Source organism: Podarcis vaucheri, assembly GCF_965113315.1.
Source record: "Podarcis vaucheri genome assembly, chromosome: 2".
NCBI classification, from domain to species: Eukaryota; Metazoa; Chordata; class Lepidosauria; order Squamata; family Lacertidae; genus Podarcis; species Podarcis vaucheri.
This window is the reverse complement of record NC_138760.1, coordinates 116,898,833-116,919,907: the sequence shown is the minus strand read 5'-3', so window position 1 is coordinate 116,919,907 and position 21,075 is coordinate 116,898,833. Positions and strand designations below refer to the sequence as shown.

At 44.6% G+C, this 21,075-nt stretch overlaps 1 protein-coding gene across 2 annotated transcripts; it reads right to left on the bottom strand.

The window, feature by feature from the left end:
• Positions 1-42: 42 nt before the first annotated feature.
• LOC309525227 (killer cell lectin-like receptor subfamily F member 2) lies at positions 43-10,759 on the bottom strand. 2 transcript variants are annotated; one of them, XM_082210752.1, is made up of 6 exons: positions 10,634-10,759; positions 6,266-6,355; positions 4,619-4,744; positions 3,716-3,870; positions 3,218-3,327; positions 43-1,942 (listed from the first exon to the last, which is right to left on the bottom strand). In XM_082210752.1, exons 1-6 carry the CDS (start codon positions 10,716-10,718, stop codon positions 1,822-1,824), a joined length of 687 nt encoding a protein of 228 aa, XP_082066878.1. In that variant the 5' UTR covers positions 10,719-10,759; the 3' UTR covers positions 43-1,821. The 2 variants fall into 2 exon arrangements, with proteins under 2 accessions (XP_082066878.1, XP_082066879.1); XM_082210753.1 differs by lacking the exon at positions 4,619-4,744.
• Positions 10,760-21,075: the final 10,316 nt, after the last annotated feature.

The following is a 21,075-nucleotide window of genomic DNA, read 5'->3' as shown; positions in this document are numbered from 1 at the left end:
AATAGGTGAAATTCTAATTGCTCATCATTTAAACAATACCAATTCCGGAATTGTACCAAATCTATTCAATACCTAGGTATGTTAATGCCAAGAGATATAACTCAGTTAGTAACAGTAAACATAAATGAAATAATAAAAGTCTTCACTAGATATTGACAAGTAGGTACCATTAAACCTTACTCTTGGGGAAAAGGTGCATGCTCTCAAAATGAACATTGCTCCCAGATTTCTTTATGTCCTGAGAAGACTTCCAGCTTTTATACCTGGGTCATATTTTCAAAAGATAAAGTCCCTGTTTAGGAAATGTCTTTGGAGCTCAAATGCACTGAGGATATCTATGCAGAAAATACAATAACAAATGAAAGAAGGTGGATTTGGAAATATTGGAGACCTCCTGATGATCTTAACTTCCTGACTTGGGAACCTTAGAATATACATATATAGCACTTTTGGTTGCTTGGACAGCATTAGAATCAAAAAATATTTCAGAAATATTTGAAATTTCAGATGACTCTTGAAATAATTCAGTTAGAAAACTGGATTGTTGTAGCTAATAAAAGCAACTGATCCATTTTCCCATGCAAAACTTACTCTAAAAATTGGAATAAAAGATGGTAAGATGGTAAAACTGGATGGAAGCAGGTGTATTGACCTTGATAGATGAAGAATATGAACATTACACGTATGATGTTCTAAGAGGAAAATATCACCTGTCCTATGAGGCCCAATGGCAACATCTGCATCTTTCCATACAACATCTTTTAACCTCATCTCAAATGTTCAGTGTAAAGGGTGCCTCTTCAGCATTCACCAGAAGCTATAGAATGGTTCCAGGATGGGGAAGGAGTTCCACAACATAGGGGCTGCATAGTGGCCTAGCTTGCACGATGGTCTCATGACCATTCAAACCATCTTCATAATGAACCATTCTATCTTGCATCTGCTTCACATCGTTTTTAAGCTCTGCCAAGTCCTTTAGGATCGGCTTCAGAACTTGTACTTAAGCCAGTAAATTTCAGTAAATTAGTATTTACTGTCCTCCACCACCATTTTCTGTGGCCCAACTGATTAGTGACGCTGTTGGACTTGAAGAAGCAGCCTCTCATTTTGCTCTAGTCGTCATGGCTACATCTCATTAAAAGAAATAATATATAATGGGAGGTTTTATATACCCAGTAATCAATGACTTTGTCCAAGCAGTCTGATAATTCAGTAGTTTGAAAGCTTGTTAGTCTGGAGAGGGACGAGAAATTTGCTTTCAACAGGTTTGGGGGAACTGACTGCTTTGAATGAAAGGGACGGTGCTGTTCTGTTTGTATGGTAATTATTGGCCAGGTTTGCTGTTTTGTGCTGTCAAATTCTACAGTTGATCCTCAACTTTCACTTCAAACCAATCTTTCAGTAGCCAAAATATATCTACTTCAAATTCCCTTGTTATCTCTGGATTTCACCTAGAGGTATTTTGCAGAAAACAGAATCTTCTTGGTATTCAATATCCTTTAAATTTTTGTGTTCCTGGCAAATAACAAAATTCCACATAATTATTATCTGGCCTTTGTTCTGAGCTCTTTCTTTGGTTTTATTTGCAGATGGTACCCTTCTGCTTATTTCGAAGACTCAATCTAGTATTCCTAATTTGATGAAAGCAATTGATGATTTGGGTAAAATTTCAGGATTTTACCAAGAGGTATTTTGCTGAAAATAAAGAAATACCTTCCACAATCTTCTCGGTATTCGGTATTTTTAAAAATTGTGTGCTCCTGGCAAATAACAAAATCCCACATAATCCCACATAATTATTAACTGTATCAAGCTAAAATATTACAGTAAAAGAGAGTCTTTCTGGCAAATCCATCTAAGTTCAATACTGCAGGCTTCAGCGACGAGTTCAGACTTTATCTTGCCACAATAGTTCCCTTTGGCATACTTTGGTTCTGGAAATCTGTGGAAGGAAAGGGTAGAGTTGAAGGCCAGGACTGAAGACTGTTACAACTATTCCCCCCTCCCCACATTCTTAATAGAAATCAGGGGTGTTCCCAAAATGTGTAATAGGCTGACTGTATGCATTTGAATCCTTCAAACATGCATGAATAGTATCAAATTGGATAGCATGAAGAAAGTCATCATTATTATTTTTTAAATTTATATACCACCCTATACCCGCAGGTCTCAGGGCAGTCCGCAGGATACAAAGGTCATGTGTGCTTGATAATGGGACCCAGCCATCTTACCCTTTTCCTGCCCCAAGACCAAATATTTTCCTTTGAGGCATGGGAAGGAGGGTTGCAGCAGTGGTGGAGAATCCACCAGGAACCTGGGCATACTTTACATCCCGGGAACTAAAATGACCAGCCCAATTTGCCACCTAGGGAGAGTTGGTGAATTGGTGTAATGGGGCAGATATAGGAGCTTGAGAGCAGAGCTGGCTTATTTGTTGGTATTTGGACCTCAGCACATTCCCAGCAACAATGGATGTGCAACACTCTGTATTAGTCGGTGACTCACCTCAACCACATTAAGACTTTCCAAAGCCCAACTGGTCAGTTGGTCACCCCAAATTAAATGAGTTGGGGGGGCACCCGTCATTAACTGCTAATAACCTTCCAGTTCTCCCTTTCTTCTCTCTCCTCTGATTTTCCTCTAGGACCGAAAATGAACTTCTGGCCAGTTCTTTTTGAATGTAGGTGTTATGTACTGAAGTTCTCCCCCTGGGCCAGCAGGGGGATACTGTAGATAGTTATGCAAATAAGGGATCGAAAGTGACGTTCAGTGATTGAATAGTTTTAGAAAGTTGTCACAATTATGTGTACTGGAGCTCTATATAAGCAGGCTGACTGAACCCTTCAGTTCAGTTCTGTTCTGGCCTCTGAATAAACAAGAGCTGTTTGAAGAAACGCTGTGTCGTCTGATATGCTCACCCACAACTTAACAGTATGTATGTGTTAAGAGTGACAAAAAAGTCTCCCTCTTTTACAGTGCATTTCCAACAGTTCTTATTTTTCATTTTGTACATTTGTTAGTTTGGTTGGTATTAAGTACCACCTATATATGGAATTTGGCAGCATCTCTTATACCAGTCCCTCTCTCTGCATGAGAATGCTGGCAACCTAATTGGAACCAGTGCAGAAACCTGTGCCTCAATTGCACACCCAAATAATCTGAGCTCTAAAAATTGCATGATGTTTTGCTTAGGTTAAAAACAATGAGAAGAACTCACAGACTCTGATCAAGTTGGGAGCCTGTAATCCACATCCATTTGTTCTCTGCTAATGATAGTGAGAGTCCGATCCAGAATTTTGCATTTTTTGTAATGTTTTTAATGAAGTCCTGTGTCAGAGAAAATGTATTTTTGAAAAAGATATTTGCTGATTTTCAAACTGATGACATCAAAATAAAGATTAATATAAACTCCACCATCAACCACATCCTTCTGAAAAGACTTTCTAAATAAAAAGAGGAGTTGGGCTACAGTTACATGAATTTGCTTGCAACTTACTGCTTTGGTTCTCACTAGTCAATTTCCCCAAGGCCCTATCTAGACACTGATGAACAGGCCATGGGTGGGAATGGGGTGAAGCCCTAAACAAGGCCCTGCACTCAACAAGCTTCTCAAGTCACAAAGCATGATACCATTGTTGAGTTACTAAATTAGAATTAAAAGCAATTGGACTCATCTTCCTTCATGGATTGCATGAAATATATCATTGATCCTGACCATTTCCTGTTTGTCTTGGATGACCAGCAGATGAGAATCCCTTGTTGAACAGTCATGTTGGCTCTCATTCCAGGTTTTAGTATCTTCCGATTGCCAGTAGCATTTGTCCCTGTGGAGCTGCCATTGTACAGGGCACACTTTGCAAGTGGAATTAACTGTGGAAGGGAAGATAGACACATAATTTAATGATTGTGACTGGCTCACCATTTCCAATGTAGAAAAACATTATGTACTCTGCAACTGCAGAAACCCAGTGGCTTTAGGCTTACTGACGCCAATGGTGCTTCAGTAGCCACAACCTCAATAAGCTAAACTATAGTATTCCCTCCAAAGTGGTGGGTTATTTAACTCATCTTTTTGCTTTATTTATTGACTGAAAAGGTGATTGATCAGATGGGGTGGGTGGGTAGCAATATAATGCTTGTAGCATAGGGAAAGGGGCAGCTAGTCACAGAAACTGAGTTAAAAGTCTAAAGCCAATTGAACTATAGTCGTACCTCGGAAGTCAAACAGAATCCGTTTGGAAATCCGTTTGACTTCCGAAACATTCAGCTTCCAAAGCCTGGCTTCTGATTGGCTGCGAAAGCCCCATCGGACGTTCAGCTTCTGAAAGAACATTCAAAAACCGGAACACTCACTTCCGGGTTTTGATCATTCGGGAGCCGAGGTATGACTGTATATATTTGGACCAAACCACATGTTTCAATACATCCATTTGTAACATTATTCTGACTGTTGCTTCCTTACTGCAAAACTTATTTGTGATGGGGGAACTTGCGGGGTGAAAGTGAATTTTGTGCCCATTAGGATTCCACAGTGACCTATATTTGTAAAATAATAATAATAAAATAGGCCTGGTATTCCCTGGAGAGGGGAAAACAGGTACAATATATAAATTTTTACCTGAGGGCTTGCTCTGGTATTGGTTGCAGAGGCTGCGTCTTAGGAAAGCCAGAAACTCGTCTAAACAGAGATTGCATCTGCCAGCATGTACTCTGGTTTCTCCTTTCTCAGTTTTCAACTGCAAAGCTACTCCTCACCAAACAAACAAACACATTTATTTAAATAAATAAGCATCATGTTAACATACATAATCAAAATATGGAGGCCAAGGAATGGAAAAAGTAGATGGATACAATTAGATACGGAAAACAAGCTGCAAAAGAGACCTGCCACAGTTCCTCCCACAGAAGTATGAATCCATCTTGGCCTTCTTCAGAAAATCACATAGTAAGGGGAATGATGGCGGCATCTTTATGAATATAAAAGTATTTATGTTATCTGCTTGGTTGCTAAAGAAAATAGACAAAAATAACTCTCCACAGTGTTGGAGAAATAGTGGGAATGATGGAACACTTATACATATCTCTGGGAATGCCCACAGATTAAAAACTTTTGGTTAAAAGTATTTCAGGATAGGGAACAAATTACATTTCAATTGATTGCTTTAGATCCCAAATGGCACCACAATCGTACCTTGGATGCCGAATACCTTGGTACTTGGATGTTTTGGCTCCCAAACACTGCAAACCCGGAAGTGAGTGTTCTAGTTAGTAAACGTTCTTTGGAACCCAAATGTCTGACGGGGCATCTGCAGCTTCTGATTGGCTGCGGAATCTTCCTGCAGCCAATCAAAAGCTGCGCTTTGGTTTCTGAACGTTTTGAAGTCAAACGGACTTCTGGAACGGATTCTGTTTGACTTCCAAGGTACAACTGTACTTTCAGTATTTGTGGATGAAGCACACACAATTTAAAAACAAGAATACCACATATATAGAATCAATTCAAATCCAAGACAGATACAGACTGGGACATTAGAAGATTATATATTAACAGGTAGTCTTGTTTTTAACGTGTGATAATATGCTCAAATTTTCCCCATTTAAAATTCCTCGAGGGATTTTATCCCACTGCTTGGTAAGTTGCTGGATGATTCTGCTGAATCTCGGAGACTCTGGGGTTGATAGTCAAGAGTCTCATCTTCTGCAGCTGTTCTGAGAGCTGCCATACTGGGCCAGACCAAATGTTCATAACCGGCTGACTGGGCTTTAGCTGATGGAAGATGTTAGACAATCATTCTGTATGTGTTTTTATTGTACGGTAAACCACTTCAAGTGGAATTAACTGTGGAAGGGATGCGGGTGGTGCTGTGGGTTAAACCATAGAGCCTAGGACTTGCTGATCAGAAGGTTGGCGGTTCGAATCCCTGCAATGGGGTGAGCTCCTGTTGCTCAGTCCCAGCTCCTGCCAACCTAGCAGTTCGAAAGCACGTCAAAGTGCAAGTAGATAAATAGGTACCGCTCAGGCGGAAAGGTAAACGGCGTTTCCGTGCACTGCTCTGGTTTGCCAGAAGCGGCTTAGTCATGCTGGCAACATGACCCGGAAGCTGTACACCGGCTCCCTCGGCCATTAAAGTGAGATGAGCGCTGCAACCCCATAATCGGCCACAACTGGACCTAATGGTCAGGGGTCCCTTTACCTTTACCTTTAAACCACTTCAGGATGCCACATTGAAAGCAATTCATAAATAAAATAATTAATTATACTTACCCAAGACTGTCACAGCCACCCCCAGGATGATGATCACAAAGCCTCCTGCCCACAGGGTGATCTGGTACCAACAGGGAAGCCCAGAAGCATCTGTGAGGAGAGAGAAAACTTGAATTATGCGAGTCAGCAGTGCCTAGACTAGAGTCTCCTGCAACTCATTGCAGGGAAATAGTGCTGGGTGATTTGTTTTTGTTTTGTTTTTTGACACACAAAAAATCCCTTCAGGAGGCAACAGGCAAATGGTATTTGCTTAGTAATGACCGTTCCCCACATCAAATGGGGGTGCCTTTTGCGTGGTCACGCGCAGCCCCCTAGATCCCAGTGTAGCTCCCGGTAGTATGGGCTGGCTTCACCCTCCCCAGGCTTGATACCTGGAGGTCTCCGTTACCTCAACCAATCGCCCAATCCCGCCTGGGGAGGCGCTGCCAGGGGATTGGCCAGGTAGGGGGAGGGACCACCCTGCCCACACAACAGAATCTTACCTGCAAAGCATCAGTTGGCTCCAGAGCTTCTCCCACCCTGCCCTCCCTCAATTAAGACTTCTTTTGCAGGTTAACCTCTTCTCCACAGGTACGTGGGCACTGCTACATCATGATCGCTGTTGAAGGGCCAGAAAAGAATTTTCCTGCATTGGTAGGTTTTGCCTTTCCCTTAGCAAAACATCACAACTTTGGTGGTTTCAGGCCTTGGGCAGAATCCTTTAGTCTATCTTCCTAAATGGGGTGTGTGTGAAGCGGTGACCCCCCCCCTTGCGGCTGTGATCCCAGGGTCCCCATTAAAGGGGTCTTGAGGGAAGGCATTGGCCATACGCCGAGAGGTTGTCTTCGCTGCGAGATCATATCCATCCGGTGCTGTACCAGCTGCACTGGCTCCCGGTGGAGTACAGGATTAGGTTTAAGGTGCTGGTCTTAACCTTTAAAGCCCTATACGGCCTAGGACCCTCGTACCTACGGGGCCGCCTCTCCTGGTATGTCCCACAGAGAAACTTACGGTCTGCAAATAAAAACACCCTAAAGATCCCAGGCCTCAGAGAGCTTCGGCTGGGGAGGGCGGGATATAAATAAAATTTATTATTATTATTATTATTATTATTATTATTATTATTATTATTATTTATTATTATTATTATTATTATTATTATTATTATTATTATTGCTCTCCCCTGCGATGGCGGGAAAAAAAGAGGGGGCGGGCTCTCTGCTTGAACATATGTTCTCCAGAGCCAGCCCAATCCCCACACATTCTGGATAACTCTGATGTCTCCCAGATCCCTGGCTGGGGACTGGGAAGGATAAACACCCAATACCTGAGACAAGGTCTCCCTACCTCTGAAACTTAATAAAGTTGTGGCCAATTTTAATCCCATAGCATTTTGTCTCAAGTCATTATTCCGCTTGGGGGTCGCCTGGGGTTGGGGGGGGACACTACCTGTTCACACAAATTGCCAAAATGCATTGTATTAGCCTTGAAAAGAGCTGTTTAGGGTTTTATACGTAAGTAAGAAGACCTTAAAAATTCAGCTTGATGTCTAATGGGCAGCCAGGGCAAATCCCTTACTACAGGCATGAGACGTACCTGGTAAAACAGACATGGTCCAAATGGAAGTTACTCTGCCCATTCAATTAATCTGCTCCACTTCCCAGTGGGGAGGAGTTGCAGTGGACCATGTGGCCACCCACGAAGCCCCGCATCCCCTGGAGGTTCCCAGCCATGTCATTCACCTGCTAGCCAATCTGGTGGCTGGGGGGGGGGGCGTAGCTGGGCCCCATTTAAACTGAGGTGTGAGCCACAGAGCTTCCTCTTGGCTCACTTCCTCGATCTCCCACCCTTCCTCCCTATTTTCAGGTTTCAAATTTGGCCTTGCTATGGACCTCAGTTGGTTGCCGTTGAGGGGCCTGGTAGGATTTTTTCCACTTGGCAAATTGGCATGGGCCATTTGGTTTTCGCCTACCTCACAGCAATCGTCACAACTTTGTAAGGTTTGGCGCTTAGGCATTGGTTGATCTTATGATGGGGGAGGGGAGGTGTGGCCATCACATGCCCCTCCAAGTTTAAGGGTATTCCGTTAAAGGAATCCAGGGGTGTGGATCTTGTCTGAAGTCCGGGGCTGGGCTAGGGCCATGCCACAACCCCATTGGGTACCCAGGGGGAGCTCGAGTTGGTTTGCATTGACAGGGCTCCCCCTACCGGTGGTTGACCCTTACGAGACTCCCTGCATAACAGGCAGGAGTCAGATATAGCCGGGTCAATTCCATTGCCTAAGCCAATACCGCTCACATTCTGTAACCAATAAAGTTGTGGCCTAAATTTGCCCAATAACCTTAACCTAATATCTGTGTCCTTGTGTCTTATTCATCAACGAGGGGGTGGTCTTGGGGTCTCGACATGCAATTTAATTGCCTACCAATATTGCTCATTAACCTGACAAAAAGAAATGGAGTGTCAGATGCTAAAACATGAGGCATTCTCTTTAAGCAGGAAGTGGACCTGATGTGGAAAGAAGTTCTGTAGCAAAACCTTTGGCCATTGCATTTGAAAACATGTCCTGGGTTGCAGTGAAAGAAATGAGTCCCCATCCTTTGTTGGGCAGGCCCACTGGGGAACAGGTGTTAGCAGAGAAGAGGACAGGCAGGCGCTGTAGTTTTCACCATGAGTCGCCTCCGTGGCTCAGTAGGTGCATAGGAAAAGGATGTGGGTGGAGCGGGTGGTCAGGCAACATGCTCACACCTTTAAACTGTGCCTTGGCCAGGACATTGGGGGCAGCATCTACAGAAGTGTTTTTTCTTCGCTAGGCTGGGGGAAGGAGTGTGAAATGTTGCAGAAGAAGCAGCAAAGACCCATCTGTGTACACGCTTCATGCTACATGCATGCTTTGAATTTGAATAAAAGCATATTATAACTTCTTATTTTCCAAGCTAACTAGCATACCTAATTTTATTTGCATTGTCCTCAGTTCTGTTAAAAAAATAATCTTATATATAATTTTCATATATATACCTTACAATGGTTCAACAATAATTCTAACATATCAAACCTCGGCTCCCTTCCCCCCTTTCTGCGGTTCCTTACATTTATTTTCATCATTTACTGCATACTCCAAATTATCTTCACTTATTCTTTTATGCTCATATATATAACTCATTTTTTTAAAAAAACAACAACAACTGCAGGGATTTACAATAATCTTGCCCATGTCTTAATGTCTGTTTACAATTTATTTGTAAATATTTACTGAACCATTTCCATTCCTTTCTAAAAATCTTTAAGATAATATATTTGTTTTTAAAAATCCCAGAAGCTTTTCTTTTGGGAGTTATAGGATTAGAACTAGCTAAACAGTATAGAAATTTATTTATGTATGCAACTACAGCTGCAAGAAGGTTATTTGCCGTCAAATGAAATGAAGTCCAGAAGAGAGAAAACTGGTTACAGAAATTAATGGACTATGCAGAAATGGCAAAACTCACCAGAATAATAAGAAATCAAGACAACAAACTTGTTATTAAAAAAAATGACATCCTTGGTCCTGTTTCTGCTTTTTTGTTATTGGGTTTTTTTTTTACAAAATAACAAATACCACATGGAAGGAAATTGTGCTGAGAATCATAGAGGTATTACTGGGTACATAAATGCACTTGTTGATGATCAGATATAACTCCAGGTTTCTTTACAAGGAATAAATTGAATATTGAAACATTTCTGCTCTCATCAAGTTTAAAAACATGCAGCCAGATCTTGATTTCATTTGTATGTGAATTTCAAATGAAAATTCCCTCTCCTTTTACCTGTTCAGAAACCCTTCACACTTGTGTGGCACTGATCATTTTAAAAGTCAAGTTTAACTTTGAGAATTGCTTGCAACATTTTTTTAAAAAAAATGAAAACTAATCAGCATTTACTTCAGATTTCTCCCACATTTTTATATGCAGTTTTCATGTATACACATTTTTGCAAGCGATTTCCTCTGAATTTTTCTATATTATTTAAATGAGTGTCTGCACTTTTATAGACACCTGTATATGAATATTTGTGCCTATTTTGTGGCTGAAGAACTGCATTGCAAAATTCAAACACAAGTGCGAATTTTGAAAGACAGTTTTGTTTTGTTTCGAATAGTGCAATTTGGGTATTTTCTCATGTAAATGCAAACAAAACTGAAATTCTTCCCCATCTCTAGGTTCCATGCTCCCTTCTGTAATTCCGTCTCCTTATAAAAATAAAAATACTGCTTATAAAGGTAGAAACGAACTTTCTACAAACAGGATACATCTAAAGGAAAAGGAAAATCATGTCTATCTGTCAACCGATATATTACAGTGGAATCAGACAAAAACCGGAGAAAAATACGAAGGGGTCTGAGCGGAGTACCTTGTTTCTGAGCCCCAGCGGCAGTTCCTGATGCAGCCCTCCTAGACTGGAAGTTCAAAGCAGTATAACCATCTTCGCCCTCCATTGGCAAGCAAAGGCTGCAGAGAAGCCTCTCAGAGAGCAGGGCTGTCGAAGGAGCACTGGAGGTTTGCTGCTATAGCCTGAGCTGATGGCCAAACATCTCTTTCCGGAGCAGCTCTTCTCTTCAACCACAATACCAGTCACACATTTGCAGCCTTATTAGGTGGTTAGGGCAGGGGGTGGAGGGCAGGGTTGTTGCTCTTGTTTTAAAAAAACGTTTTTGTGAGTTGCTCAGTTTCTATTGTTCAGCTTTTAGTTTGGAGTTTGACTTTCGGAAGTCTCCAGTTATGGATTATAGCTAAACCACATTGAGATGTGACTGTAACTTCGATGAATGAGGCTGGATAGCTCAGTTGGTTAGAGCGTGGTGCTCATAGTGCCAAGGCTGCAGGTTCAATCCCCGTATGCGACAGCTGCATATTCCTGCATTGAAGGGGGTTGGACTAGATGATCCTTGGGGTACCTTCCAGCTCTACAATTCTATAATTCTATGAGTGGGGAGGAGTAAAAGTTAAAGGTAAAGGACCCCTGGACAGTTAAGTCCAGTCAAAGGCGACTATGGGGTTGCGGCAGTCGTCTCACTTCCAGGCTGAGAGAGATGGTGTTTGTCCACAGACAGCTTTTCTAGGTCATGTGGCCAGCAGGACTAAACAGCTTCTGGCGCAACGAGACACCATGTTGGAAACCAAAGCGCAAATACCTTATAAGCTGTATTTTTGTTTGACTAATGAGACGGAATTACAGAAGGGTGCATGGCACGTAGGGATAGGGAAGAATTTCTGTTTTGTTTGCATTTTCATGAGAAACTACCCAAATTGCACTATTCAAAACAAAACAAAACTGTCTTTCAAAATTCGCACTTGTTTTTGAATTTTGCAATGCAGTTCTTCAGTGCATGGAAACGCCATTTATCTTCCTGCCAAAGTGGTACCTATTTATCTGCTTGCACTGGCATAATTTCGAACTGCTGGGTTGGCAGGAGCTGGGACCGAGCAATGGGAGCTCACTCCATTGTGGGGATTTGAACCGCCAGCCTTCTGATTGGCAAGCCCAAGAGGCTCAGTGGTTTAGACCACTGTGCCACATCCTACATCTGCCTATGCACGGGCTCTCTTGAAATGTAGGTGTTCGTCAGGGAAGGAGTTTTCCACCACAACGACTTTGCTTCTTTGGAATGTTGTATATAGGTTGGGCCCCCTGCCACACTATTAGTATTTTATTTATTATTTTGAAATCATTTTTTTTTAATTTTACAAATACAAAATTATAATAATCCAAATATATATCCATATGTAGAGACTTCCCCCCAACCCCTCCATGGAGTTCCATTTTGAACCTTTACAACTGCATATATTTCCAAACTTTTATATCAGTCCATATTGTCCATTGTAATTGTTACAATACAAGTGGAATAAAAATCTTGCTAGTGTTTCCATCTGCTTACAGTGGTCTCCTATATAACTTATAAAGTTTTCCCATTCTTTTATAAAGTTTTTGTCCTCTTGGTTCCTGAGTTTTACAGTCTGTTTGCCATTTCGGCATAGTCCAACAGCTTGGTTTGCTGTTCCTCTCTGGTAGGGACTCTGTCTTCTTTCCATCTCTGGGTTAGCAAGATCCTTGCTGCTGTTGTCGCATACATAAAAAGTATTTTTTGCTCCTTTGGAATCCTTTGGTGGACTTGTAAGGTAATAAAAGCTTTCTGGGAGATGATATATAATGAAATGAAGAAAATGTTTAAAATAACCTTTTAAAAACAACAACAACCAAAAGCGTTTTTATTAGGAATTGTAGGTACTGACAAGTCCACCACATATGATAAATGGTACCTTCTTTTTCTTTACATTTCCAGGAGGTATTTGAACTTGTTCTATACATTTTTGCACGGCACTATTTTCCCAATAGTGATGTATGGAAGTGAGAGCTGGACCATAAAGAAGGCTGATTGCCGAAGAATTGATGCTTTTGAATTATGGTGCCGGAGGAGACTCTTGAGAGTCCCAAGAAGATCAAACCTCTCCATTCTGAAGGAAATCAGCCCTGAGTGCTCAGTGGAAGGAAAGATTCTGAAGCTGAGGCTCCAATACTTTGGCCACCTCATGAGAAGAGAAGACTCCCTGGAAAAGGCCCTGATGTTGGGAAAGATGGAAGGCACAAGGAGAAGGGGACAACAGAGGACGAGATGGTTGGACAGTGTTCTCGAAGGAGAGACCACCGCCTTCCAAGGGACACCATTCTACTGATGAACAGCTCTTACTGTCAGAAAGCTTTTTTCTGATGTTTAGTGTTGGAGCCTGTGCTTTTTAACTTGTTCATACATGATCTAGAATTGGGGGTGAGCAGTGGTTGAGATAGACATGCTTGCTTGCTCAAGATTGCTGTTATTGTTGGAAGATGTTGCTGGCATCCGTCTGTCTTGTAGGGTGGTGAGAAGGAAAAGGGGATTGCGGGGCACTCCAGAAAGACAATTCTAAACTGGGTGAATGAAACAGGCAGAAAAATGGCAAATGCAATTGTATGTGAGCAAGAGTATAAGCAATGCATGGAGGGACGAGAGAGAGAGAGAGAGAGAGAGAGAGAGAGAGAGAGAGACACCTTGGGCTTGCAGCGGGCAGTTCCGTGCAAATGTGGACCCAGTGTGCAACAGCTGGGGGGGGATCATTAGGACAGGAATTGAAAATAAAATTGCCCATATGATAGCACCTTTACTCAACTCTTTGGTGTGGCCACACTTGGAATACTGCCCAGTTCTGCTTGCCCCATATCACAAAGCATATTGTAGAGATGGAAACAAAAAATGATCAAGGGGCTGGAGCCAAGTTCCTTTTCTGAGGAAAAAATAGGACGTTTGGAGCTTTTTTTGTTTGGGAAACAAAGTTAAGGGGAAAACATGAGAGAGGTGACTAAGATAATGAACTATGTGAAAACACTGCCCACAGAAAGGTGTTGTCCGTCCCCCCGCTCACTCATAAGGCTAGAAATGGGAGCAACCCAATGCAGACGAATGTTTGGAGGGAAGAAAAACAGAAATACTTCTTCAAGCGGTGCATAGGGAAGCTGTGGCACTCACTCCCAGAGGATGCAGCGAAGACGACCAACTGGGATGGCTTTAAAAGAGGACTAGACAAATCCATGGAGGAGACAGCTACCAATGGCTACTGCCCATGATGGGTTTAGTCTCGTTCTGCTGCCAGAGGCAGCTATGCCTCTAAATGCCATTTGTTGAGAATCAGAAGTGGGGAGAGTGACTAGTGGGGTGCCACAGGGTTCTGTCTTGGGCCCGGTCTTATTCAACATCTTTATCAACGACTTGGATGATGGACTCAAGGGCATCCTGATCAAATTTGCAGATGACACCAAACTGGGAGGGGTGGCTAACACCCCAGAGGACAGGATCACACTTCAAAACGACCTTGACAGATTAGAGAACTGGGCAAAAACAAACAAGATGAATTTTAACAGGGAGAAATGTAAAGTATTGCACCTGGGCAAAAAAAAATGAGAGGCACAAATACAAGATGGGTGACACCTGGCTTGAGAGCAGTACATGTGAAAAGGATCTAGGAGTCTTGGTTGACCACAAACTTGACATAAGCCAACAGTGTGACGCGGCAGCTAAAAAAGCCAATGCAATTCTGGGATGCATCAATAGGAGTATAGCATCTAGATCAAGGGAAGTAATAGTGCCACTGTATTCCGTTCTGGTCAGACCTCACCTGGAGTACTGTGTCCAGTTCTGGGCACCACAATTCAAGAAGGACACTGACAAACTGGAACGTGTCCAGAGGAGGGCAACCAAAATGGTCAAAGGCCTGGAAATGATGCCTTATGAGGAACGGCTAAGGGAGCTGGGCATGTTTAGCCTGGAGAAGAGGTTAGGAGGTGATATGATAGCCATGTTCAAATATATAAAAGGATGTCACATAGAGGAGGGAGAAAGGTTGTTTTCTGCTGCTCCAGAGAAGCGGACACGGGGCAATGGATCCAAACTACAAGAAAGAAGATTCCACCTAAACATTAGGAAGAACTTCCTGACAGTAAGAGCTGTTCGACAGTGGAATTTGCTGCCAAGGAGTGTGGTGGAGTCTCCTACTTTGGAGGTCTTTAAGCAGAGGCTTGACAACCATATGTCAGGAGTGCTCTGATGGTGTTTCCTGCTTGGCAGGGGGTTGGACTCGATGGCCCTTGTGGTCTCTTCCAACTCCATTATTCTATGATTCTATGAGAGTGGCTGCTTACTGGCTGCCCATTGGCCTGCACTGTGAGAATCAGATGCATGGGGCACAAGACAAGGGTTCTTCGAGGTGAGAATATTGCCCCTTTAATATATTATAGTTCTGCCCAAAGGAGATATCCTAAGAGATATGGACTAGAGGCTCAAGAGATCTCTGTTGTTGTCCAGCCCGCATTAGAGGATGTTATTAAAGTGTTGGTGCTGACCTTTAAAGCCCTAAATGACCTCAGCCCAGTATACCTGAAGAAGTGTCTCCACCCCCATTGTTCAGCCCGGACACTGAGGTCCAGCTCCAAGGGCCTTTTGGTGGTTCCCTCGCTGCGAGAAGCGAGGTTGCAGGGAACCAGGAAGAGGGCCTTCTCCGTAGTGGCGCCTGTCCTGCGGAATGCCCTCCCATCAGATATCAAGGAAATAAACAACTATCTTACTTTTAGAAGACATTCCCTGTTTAGGGAAGTTTTTAATGTTTGAAGTTTTATCATATTTTTAATATTCTGTTGGAAGCTGCCCAGAGCGGCTGGGAAACCCAGCCAGATGGGCGGGGTATAAATATATTATTGTTGTTGTTGTTTAGTCGTTTAGTCATATCCGACTCTTCGTGACCCCATGAACCAGAGCACGCCAGGCACTCTTGCCTTCCACTGCCTCCTGCAGTTTGGTCAAACTCATGCTGGTAGCTTAGAGAAGACTATCCAACCATCTCGACCTCTGTTGTCCCCTTCTCCTTGTGCCCTCCATCTTTCCCAACATCAGGGTCTTTTCCAGGGAGTCTTCTCTTCTCATGAGGTGGCCAAAGTATTGGAACCTCAGCTTCACGATCTGTCCTTCCAGTGAGCACTCAGGGCTGATTTCCTTAAGAATGGAGAGGTTTGATCTTCTTGCAGTCCATGGGACTCTCAAGAGTCTCCTCCAGCACCAGAATTCTAAAGCAGTGTTTCCCAACCTTTTTTGGGCAAAGGAACACTTGTTTCATGAAAAAATCTCGAGGCACACCACCATTACAGCCCTGTGACGTCAGCACGCAGCGTCACGCCGGGAGGGACATGAATTGCTAGCAAATTACATAATCACCTCCTTGAGGGCTGGCTCATCTTCTCCAAAGGCAGAACCCCATTAATTAACAGCACAGACTCACACCATAGCCAAGACGAGGGGGGAAAACCCCAGTCATGCACAGTCATGCACATGTGGGGGCTAAATGAGGACGAAGACCAGGCAGAGAGCAGGGTTCAAATCACCCCACCTGGCCAGGACAATCCCTGGGTGCTCCCTTGGGCCACTCGCCTGACCCACCTCACAGGGCTGTTGTTGCGAGGATAACACGGGGAGAACCACGCGCGCCCCTGGGAGCTCCTTGGAGGAGAAAGCGGGCGATGAATGCAATGCATGAAATATATGAGAGGCGACCAGGTTTTGCAGGTGAGGGGCCCCTGCCAGCCTCCGCTTCCAACACCTGGCGCAACGACACCGAAGTTTCCCCCCGGGCTCGGCTCGGGGAGCAGCGCTGCTCCCCCCGGCTCCCCTTCGCCCTCCCGGCTCTCTCTGCCGCCCACTGGGGACCCCCCTCACCTGCCAAGTCCGGAGCGCCGGTGGAAGTTGCATGCATGCATGCAGGGCGCCGCGTTGCCATTGCATTGCACTGCACTCCATGCAACGCCTGCACGCATGCATTGCCTTGCACGCCCGCCAAGGGGTCTCCCCGCGGTCCGATGCGTCCCCTCTGGCGCCGATGCAGCATTGCAAAAATAAACACACCCCCGACGCAGCCCTACCTGGGGGGCAGCCTCCGCCTCCGCCGCTCTGCCTCCGCGGGGATCCCCGGGCTCCATCCTGCCGCCCAATCTCCGCGGGGGCGCAGGCAGGCTGCGCGGAAGAGCCCCTGCCCGCCCGGCCGCCGCCGCCGCGCTCATTCCATGGCCGGGAGAAGAGCGCTTCAAACAAAACGCCCGGCCCGCCAGGCCACGCTGGGAAACGTAGTTTGTGCACCCCGCGCGGGCACGGAGCCCAAGGGCGAGGGGACTACGGATACCGGCAGCCCCCGCGCTGGGGACGGAGGGGGAGAGGCCGGGTGCAGGGATGGAGGGACAGGTGGGCGAGCGAGTGAGTGGCAGCCGCCAAGCCTTGGCTGAGAGCCAGGAAGGGCCTCCCCGGAGGAGGAGAAGGAGGAGGGAGGCGCAGAGCGGGAGGGAGGGAGGGAACCCCAGGGGTCATCTAGTGACGGCGCCCCAATCGAAAATTTGACTTAAAAAAAAAATCTTTCGAATGTTTTAATTTTTCCCGCGGCACACCAGGCAACATCTCGCGGCACACTAGTGTGCCGCGGATCAGTGGTTGGGAAACACTGTTCTAAAGCATCAATTCTTCGGTGATCAGCCTTCTTTATGGTCCAGCTCTCACTTCCATACATCACTACTGGGAAAACCATAGCTTTAACTATACAGACCTTTGTTGGCAAGGTGATGTCTCTGCTTTTTAAGATGCTGTCTAGGTTTGGCATTGCTTTTCTCCCAAGAAGCAGGCGTCTTTTAACTTTGTGACTGCTGTCAACATCTACAGTGATCATGGAGCTGAGCCCAAGAAAGTAAAATCTCTCACTGCCTCCATTTCTTCCCCTTCTATTTTCCAGGAGGTGATGGGCCCAGTAGCCATTATCTTAGTTTTTTTGATGTTGAGCTTTATTATTATTATTATTATTATTATTATTATTATTATTATTACAGTGGTACCTTGGTTTACTAACTTAATCCGTTCCAGAAGTCTGTTCTTAAACCAAAGTGTTCTTAAACCAAGGCATGCTTTCCCATAGCAGCGGGGGATTCAGTTTACAAATGGAACATACTCGACTGGAAGCGAAACATGTTCTGCTTCCAAAGGCAAAGTTCACAAACCAAAACACCTACTTCCGGTTTGCAGAATTCTTACCCAAGTTGTTCATAAACTAAGCTGTTCTTAAACCAAGGTACCACTGTATTATTATTATTATTATTATTATTATTATTATTATTATTATTATGCATGTGTATTAGTCTACAGCGAAGATGTACCATCACCCTACTCTGATGTTAACTTTTTAGATGCTCGAGGGACAAGGCTGGCCAACCCATGAGGCCAGATGAAGCGATTGCCTCAGGCAGCAAGATCCACAATGGCAGCAGATCCTAATGTAGATACTTATTCCCACCTTGTTCCTGATGTGGCTCCCCCCTAACCCCTTCTTCCCTGGAAAACAGGGGACACAAAACATGCCTCACTTCAGGTGCCAAAATGTCGTGGGCTGGCCCTGCTGAGGGATGTAGCTACTACATTATGAAGATTTTTGTGCCCACTGTGCGGATGGTGGCATTATATAGTTTTAGTCACTAGGTGGCACTGGACATCATTGTATTTGGGTAAAACCCGGGAGATTCTTGTTCTGCCTTTATTGACGAGAGATACTAATTCTTGTCTAACTTCCAAACCAATGTGTTTGCTAAACTGATTTTTTTAAAAAGAAGCTTCCACCAAAAATTCACAAATATAAAACAGGGACAGTGTTGTTGTTTTCTTAGAAATACAAGAAAGAGGGATTTTAAAAATAGGGACTGTCAATTACTTTTGCCTAGTGCCATTGCAGAAATCAGGGGGTCTTCCCTCCCTCCCTTGACATGGGTCTGCTACTGGAAAGCCACTTCTGACGTAGAAAGGAGGTGGGGTTGCGGGCTTCACCCTCCCACCATGCGTGCAGGGGCTGGCTCTCAGCCTCCGCACGATTGAGGGAATCCCCGACACGTCATCCTGTGGCCAGCCAATCGGCTGGCCTGGGGGGCGTGGCCTGACCCTTTAACACAGGGGATCTCCCTCTTTGCCGTTTCCAGCTGCTCCAGTTTGTCAGAGATCTTATCTCTGCGTTGCCTGCTCTGGAGCACGTGTGCCTGCTTGTTCTTTTCCCCTTTGCTTTTAGTTGCTGTACCTGCTGCTGCTGCCTGCCTTTTCCGGCTGATGCTTTCCCCCTTAAGAGCTGCTGTTTGCTGCTGTGAGTAGGTGCTTTGTCCTGCAGCCCTCTGCTGCAAGTCTCTTTTCTGGGCTTTGGAGCCCTCCCCTCGTTTCAGGAGCCTTCGCCTCGACCCTGAGTGCTTTGGAGCCACCGCTTCCTAAGGTTTGGAATCGGTGTGGGGCTGACCAGGAGGGACTGCAGAACGAGTTGGGGAGTAATGTGTTGCAGCAGCTTAAGCTATTGGTGCCTGGGTCGCCCAAGGGCTCAGGGTTGTGCCGGCAAAAGCCTGATTGCTGTTGCAAGGGGCAGCGCGGCATGTGGAGCTTTTATTTTTTATTTATTAATTAATATTTATTAAAGGTTTTAAACAATACATCACCAAACACATAAAACACCGTCACCAACATAGAAAAAAAAGTAAACACAAAACAAATAAAATACAGCATAATTAGATTTCAAAAAACCAAATTTCCATACCCTTCCTTTCGGACTTCCTCACATCTCCCTTTCCTGCGTTCCCATTTATAAAGTTATATTCAGCAGTGCTTCACCTTCTTTCAAATCTTATTTTGTAATTTTCAAATATTATGTCTCCAATTTTAAACTTTATTATCAAATATTTAGATATTTAAATTTGACATAATATTAATCAAAGGCATGTGGAGCTTTTAAATTGGTCACTGTAGAACACAGTCAGGGAGCGCTGGGGTTGCTCTTGTGGGAAAAAGGTAAAAGGCGGATCTACACGGATCCTCGTGAATTCATATGATTTTTTCATTCAAATTAAATAAAACCACCATGATATTGTAGACCATGTCTTACTCTGTAGAAAGCATCAAAAAAATCACGCACCCACTGTTTCGGGGGGGCGCAGGGGCGCAAAAACATGGTTAAAAAACACGGATCCTCATGGATCCTCATGATTTTTCCACTAGATCAGCCCAAAGTCACCATCAGATCAAAGATCATGGCCAGGGGCACAGCATCCACCACAAAAATCACGGATCCACGGCTTACTGGCGAAACCGTGGCCCAAAAACGTGGTTTTCAAGAACGGATCTTCATGGATCCACACGCTTTCAGCATCGGGCCAACCCAAACTCAGCGTCAAATCACATATCATAGTAAGGGGCACAGCCTACACCACAAGAACTCGGATCCACGCCTGCCTGGCCACGCCCTGGCCCAAAAACGTGGTTCCGAAGCACGGATCCTCATGAATCCTCATGATTTTTGCACTAGATCAGCCCAAAGTCACCATCAGATCAAACATCATGGCCATGGGCACAGCATCCACCACAAAAATCACAGATCCACGACTTCCTGGCGAAACCGTGGCCCAAAAACTTGGTTCCGAACCACAGATCCTCATGGATCCTCACGCTTTTTGCATCGGGCCACCCCACACTCACCGTCAAATCACACATCATGTCCAGAGGCACAGCCTGCACCACAAAAATCACGGATCCACGGCTTCCTGACCATACCGTGGCCCAAAAACGTGGTTTTGAAGCACGGATCCTCATGGATCCTCACGCTTTTTGCATTGGGCCAACCCAAACTCTCCGTCAAATCACACATCATGTCCAGAGGCACAGCTTGCACCACAAAAATCATGGATCAACGGCTTCCTGACCATACCGTGGCCCAAAAACGTGGTTCCGAAGCACGGATCCTCATGGATCCTCATGCTTTTTGCACTAGATCAGCCCAAACTCACCGTCAAATCACACATCATTCCCAGGGGCACAGCCTGCACCACAAAAAACTCGGATCCACAGCTTCCTGGCCACTCCGTGGCCCAAAAACGTGGTTCCGAAGCACGGATCCTCATGGATCCTCATGCTTTTTGCATTGGGCCACCCCAAACTCTCCACTATTGTATGGAAGTGAGAGCTGGACCATAAAGAAGGCTGATCGCCGAAGAATTGATGCTTTTGAATTATGGTGCTGGAGGAGACTCTTGAGAGTCCCATGGACTGCAAGAAGATCAAACCTCTCCATTCTGAAGGAAATCAGCCCTGAGCGCTCACTGGAAGGACAGATCGTGAAGCTGAGGCTCCAATACTTTGGCCACCTCATGAGAAGAGAAGACTCCCTGGAAAAGACCCTGATGTTGGGAAAGATGGAGGGCACAAGGAGAAGGGGACAACAGAG